The sequence below is a fragment of the Anneissia japonica genome, unplaced genomic scaffold, assembly GCF_011630105.1.
Source record: "Anneissia japonica isolate Jap-2015-1 unplaced genomic scaffold, ASM1163010v1 scaffold142_len1259957_cov175, whole genome shotgun sequence".
Taxonomy (NCBI): Eukaryota; Metazoa; Echinodermata; class Crinoidea; order Comatulida; family Comatulidae; genus Anneissia; species Anneissia japonica.
The window spans coordinates 556,464-562,376 of NW_022684560.1; the positions used below are offsets into that span (position 1 = coordinate 556,464).

Consider the following 5,913-nt stretch of genomic DNA (forward strand, 5'->3'; position numbering starts at 1 on the left):
CCAATAAAAAATACAATTAGATACACCACTGAAATTACACTGATTACTAACTGCAACATTAATATTTCCTCATGTGTACTGTATGTGCAACGTTTCATGGTAATAATTTGAAGTGCTTAGAGCTATTAGGAATGGGCCAAGATTGCTTTAATGTGCCAAATGGCTATGAACATTGACCATGACCCTTAACCTGTTGGGCATTTCCCTGCCCTTCCCCCCCTTCAGCTGGTGTCACCACTGCTACTGCAGCAGACACATTTTATATTATTATATAATCATTGTATATATTCACACTAGGTATCATCATGGAGAATTTCTCCTTATTTTACTCAAGTGAAGAGGATGCCTTGCTAAGCTATGCAGACATCAAAAATTTCCAAACCACATGGAATATGGTTGACATAAACAGGAGGGTAGGTATTAAACTTATATTGATACAAAAAAACCAATCCTGCACATTGACCGTGATATCTTGCCCTCTGCTGAAAGTCTTTCAAAAATAGAGTTCACTTAAAAACAAAGTATAAAAACTCACGCCTAACCTACACATAACTACAAAATATATTATGACAGAGTAAATTGATGATCGTTCAAATAATGGTACTTTTTTTTAACATCCATATAGAATTCATGTGTTTTATTTTCATATTTCTCTAAAATCAACAATGGTTTTTAATAATTTTTTCTAGGGTGTTATTCCGGTAAGTCGTGTAAAATTTGTATTACGCCTTCTGCGAGGGCGTCTCGAAGTGGATATGGAAAAGGATCACCTTAACTACAAGCACATGTGTTGTGAAATTGAGAAGATGAGAAATGGACAAGATGTTAACTTCCATGATGTTCTCAGGTAAAGTCCAAATTCAGTAGTAGCAGAAGCTATAGTACAACATCATCAGTGGTCTAATGGTTATGACACCAGGTTCGATTCCCACCAGAATCACGGCTTGCAAATGGTGTTAGCACATATTTGGGAACGTACCGAGTATAAAGTGTCTGTCCAGTCATATATAACCTATGTGCTACAAGTGCATTGTATCTGAATAGTACTGATCAAACTTTGCTTGGATTTGCCTGTATGTTTCAGGTAGACCTGTACTGTATCAGGGCAATCCACTGTGTCTGTGTACATTTCATGTGAACTGTTTGTCAGGACAGTACACTGTGTTGGTTCAGATGCACTGTGTCTGGTAAACATATTGTCTGAAATTATAACTCAACAGGTACACTGCATTTGAACAATACGTGTCTTCGTTCTTTGCAGCATGTTGTCATACCGTACTGTTGATATACGAAAATCGCTTCAGCTAGATGAATTGATGGCCAGAGAAGAGCTTGAATACAATATTGAAGAAGAGGTTGCCAAAGATACAATAAGAAATTGGCTTGAAAAGTGCATTAAGAAACGCAAGACAGTAAGTTCTTCCTGTAATTGGCATATATAGAAGTCGTGAAATGGGGAGATGATTGGGGGAACAAAATTGCAGGGGGAGAGCGGGGGATCAGTGAGTAAGTGAGGGTCGCTAGCTCGCAAAATATGGTTATATATGAGGTGATTTTTTTTTTTTTTTTTTTTATAAGTACGCCACATGCTCCCTGTAAAAATTCTAGAAGCCAAAATTTTATGCGGTTATGATATTTGATTTTTGTAACTATGGAAAGTACATTGCAAGACATTCCGTGATTAGAAATGGTTGGAGTTGAATTTATTCAGCTTCATTTTGAAAATACACACATAAAACAGAATATAGAAACATATACAATTCAAACAGTATAAAAACAGCTTACATATTTTAGAAATTTAAAAGACAAGATAGCAATAATTGAAATTGATAAAAATTGTGATGAAGTTAAACTATAGATAATAATCCGTAAAGTAGAAAGGGCCACTTATTTGCAATGGGGCCCTAACGAAGTGATTCTGTATATAAATGCCAAACATTAGGCGAGACTTTATTCCTTGTTTCACATACTTATTTTTTAAAAGATCATCGAAGGAGGGCGGAATAAAAATAAAAAAATTTTTCTTATTAATTAGCTAATAGTTTTGCCAAAAACATCCAGACGGAGTGGAGGAGAAAATAAAAATAAAATTTTGTTGGTGAATGTAAAATGGGATGGTTAAATGCTTCAAATATATATAAGGAAGAAATATACATATATTATCTTTGGCGATTTCAAGGCAGTGGAGGGCATAGTAAAAATAAAGAAGAACTTTTATTTTTTTTCTAAATTTCCATTTCTTCATGGCGGTGGGTGCGCTAATTGGCCAAAAATAATATTTTATTTTGAAGTTGTCAATGTTCACTAAACAAGGTATAAAAAAGTCTCACGTTTTTGTTGAAATTGTTTTTTTTTTTCTTTTTTTTGTTATTATTGTGTGTGATAAGAATTATTTGTTTCTTTTTAGATTTAGATTTTTGACTGGTTGATTCCCAAATGTCACTTTGCTTTCGCAAAGTAAAGAAATTGTTTGTCTTTTGTTTACGGGTGCTTAAAAAAACTGTTTTTCGTATAATTTATATCATGCAGAAAGAAACAAGTAACAAAGATCCGTCAATAACACAGCACAATTTCCTAGCGAGTGAGAGTAAGCGGTACAGCATACCAACGTGCATCACACCCAATGCAGTTAGAACATTAGAATCTGAAGAAATGCCAGGATTGGAGACGAGCATGCAGTCAGCAGACACTGCCTCTAACCAATCAGTGAGTTTCAGTATTTCTAGCTCCTTTTTTAATAATTTTAATAAGACAAAAACATACATTATTAAACCAAATACAGTATTAATAGTATTACTAGAGTAGAGTTTGGTACTGATATTGGTACTGGTAAGAAGGCACTTGGCAGTCATTTGTCTAATTAACATCTCAACGAGATTTGATTGGCAGATAAACTGACTAATCAGCGAGCGTCATTTAGTCACGTGATCAAAAACTTTTTCTGAGACATTTTAATTTCCTTAGACGCGAAACACATGTGAGCCTAGGCCTAGATGTCTATGCTTGGTTATAGATACCCAGATTTACACGAGCAGTGCGCATCCTGACTTGGCCTTTGCAGACAACGAGGTTTACTGAATGCGACTTTTCCCTCTTCCTTTGGGTGCGAAATACAGAGGCTTTTACAACAATTTCCCCACCTGTTCCATGAAATAGATTAACACTATGAATATATGATTCATTTGCATACCGCCTACCCTGAATTCTCTTTCTTAAAGAAGGTTGATACCAACTCGGTAAGTCTAGCCGCCATTGTCTAAGGTTTTTGTGACTTTGTGGGTGGGGCTTCGCGTACTTGTAGACATGTCAATTGCTTAGGGTGAATTGAACATTACAAATGTATTTGGGTTTTATATCAGTTTTTTTTTTTTCCCGTTACAGAGTTCCCCAAGCCACAAGTTACTGGTACCCTGTGTATCCGATGGTTCCATCAAGCTAGGTGAGGATGAATCACCGAATCCGGTTGTTGGATTCCGGCTTAGACGACAGCACCACCATAGGAGGATGTTAGGTATCTGTCTGTTAACTGCGGGGCTTCGCCTGCATTGCTTTTCTACCATTGCTTTTTTGCATTCATTCTGTCATCTCTTTCATTTCAACTCTGTTGTTCTCATTGTTTTCATTGTCCGTATTTAGTATTCATCTATGTATGTCAATCAATAATATTATAGTAATTCAATGTTGTAAAATATTTTCAGCATTTTATACATTCATTTTCATGTTTATCACAAAGCTACCATAATGATTGCCTACCATTCATCTTTGTGTGTCATTCTTCATCAGCCTTCAACAACCTGTCCATGAATAGTTTTGTAGGGGTGTACATGAGTATGTGTTAGGGTGTATGTAAGGAGTATTTATACATGTATTTTGGACAGGTGTAGTATGTGTGGGTTATGTGTCTGTATGTCTTTGATTCTGAGGGGTGCATATGGTAAGAGGTCATGGGTCTTGTGTAAGCTGAAATCATTGTGTTAGTGTGTATGTATGAAGCATTTATGTACAAGTGCATAATATGTGTGTGTGTGTGTGTGTGGATGTATAGGTTTATATGCAAAAGTGGGTTGTTTTCATGTGTTGGGACTAATAAAGAAGAGAACATGCTGGTGGGCAGCCACATATCAAGGAGAAAAAGCAACTCATAAATTAGTGGAGTTATTGCCAAAAGATTGAGCGAGGAGGAGAGGCAGACAGAGAAGATGGATATATGAAATCAGAGATTAGAGTTGCACAGAATGTAGAGGAAATGCTGCTCGAGCTTTTCCTCCAGCAGTGGAGTGTAACAACTAGGTAGATGGATGTGTGTGTGGGCCATATTTGGGTATGTGAGAATATATGTATGTGTATACATAGGCCTATGTGTAGCTGGTATTGTGGGGTCGTGGGGGTACAGTACCAATTGGGGGTCTATGTACAATAAGGCAGTGAGTGCTTTATGCAAGTGTGTATGAGTCAGTGTCTGAATGTATATTGGGTTGTGTATGTATGTGTTGGGTGTGTGCTGGGTGAAGAGCAGTGTGTATCCATCCCTTTCCCTATCATACACCCCTCTTGCTTCAGGCTTGCTCCTGCTGCTACTGCATGGCAGTAACAGATCACCATGCAGTCATCATCTAATAGCAGAGAGCAGACAGATAAAACCTTTCTCCTCATTTTTAGCTATAAATATATTGAAGGCCACAAGTAAACAGTGGTCATTTTTCAGTTATTACTGAATTGGCAAAATGCCTTGCAAGTTGAATGAGAAGGAATAGTATTTATTACTGATTTATCTCAAAATATAGCTAGGCTTTGTTTACTCAAAGGTACAGATACACAACTGTATATATACTTGGAAAGGAATGGAGTTGTTTTTAAATGTGAGAAAAAAAAGCCAAGTGTTTTGTGTGAGCCAATTAAGAAGCCATTGGAAAGAAACTTTTGTACCACCCAACTGGAGTATGTGAAGGAAGTAAAACCTACAATAATACAATATATAACTGCACAAAATCACTTTTAAATCTAGGGTACACATAATGATTCCATAAACAAGTAAGTATTGAACTCTGTATTAACTCCACAATTGTAATTATTATGGTTATTTAGTTTTTTAAAGGGCCCATAATAAAATTGTTAGCTTATCATCTATGGCTTACACACACCTTATTTTCATATAATTTTATTTCCTTCACCAAATCTTCACTCAAAAAGTGTTAAAAACTCCATAAAGTATAAGGGGTAATCCATTATTTTCATCATTTTCACAAGATTAGTTGATAGTCCTAATACTGAAATATATTCAACACATTTTAGACAAAAAAAATACATTAAAATAAATGCTATTGTTGAATTAAAATAATACTGGGTCAGTGTTTAAATTATATAATAATTGACCCACTTATGGATGATAAGCTGACAGTTAATGCTTTGTTTCTTAGCATATGCAGGCCCGTAACCAGAGGTCTGGGGATCGGAGGATCTCTTACAGTGAGTTCCGCTTATGTGGAATTTGATAAATGCATAGTTCTTTCTCTTGTCTTTAAAAACTGAAGAATATTAGTTGCTTGCTTGTAAATTGCTTTCTGAAAATGCTTGGAAATAAAACATTTTCTCAACATCTATAAAGATTTTCCGGGAGCACTGGGTGAGACCATCCCCACAAAGTCACAAAGTAAGTTCTGTTCACATTATAAATTGATAACCTCATCGTTTCTCAAGCTGGTTACGGGCCCAATATGTATCAATTATTTTTGTCAGGTCTTTGAAGGCTTGACTGCACATAATACACTTTAATTGTTTTGTTGATGTAATTTGTTAATTTTTGGCTAGAACTTTATAAGGCATCGTTGGTATATCTTTGGTAAAGAACCTTTCTATTTCTACTAAAATTTAATTAATTTTGTCTCATACTTCTTTAACTGTAAAGGATATATA

General features: G+C 35.6%; 1 protein-coding gene across 9 annotated transcripts in view; it reads left to right on the forward strand.

Annotated features, from left to right (window-relative positions):
• Window positions 1-5,913, forward strand: part of LOC117106526 (sodium leak channel non-selective protein-like) — a 54,505-nt gene that overhangs the window by 45,555 nt on the left and 3,037 nt on the right. For 7 of the 9 annotated variants that reach the window (XM_033247916.1, XM_033247899.1, XM_033247944.1 and 4 more), the window contains 5 exons: window positions 298-413; window positions 690-847; window positions 1,262-1,412; window positions 2,530-2,706; window positions 3,382-3,511. In XM_033247916.1, coding sequence (XP_033103807.1) covers window positions 298-413; window positions 690-847; window positions 1,262-1,412; window positions 2,530-2,706; window positions 3,382-3,511 — 732 coding nt within the window. The remainder of the gene's footprint in view (window positions 1-297; window positions 414-689; window positions 848-1,261; window positions 1,413-2,529; window positions 2,707-3,381; window positions 3,512-5,913) is intronic. The other 2 variants (XM_033247923.1, XM_033247930.1) reach the window with 1 other exon arrangement.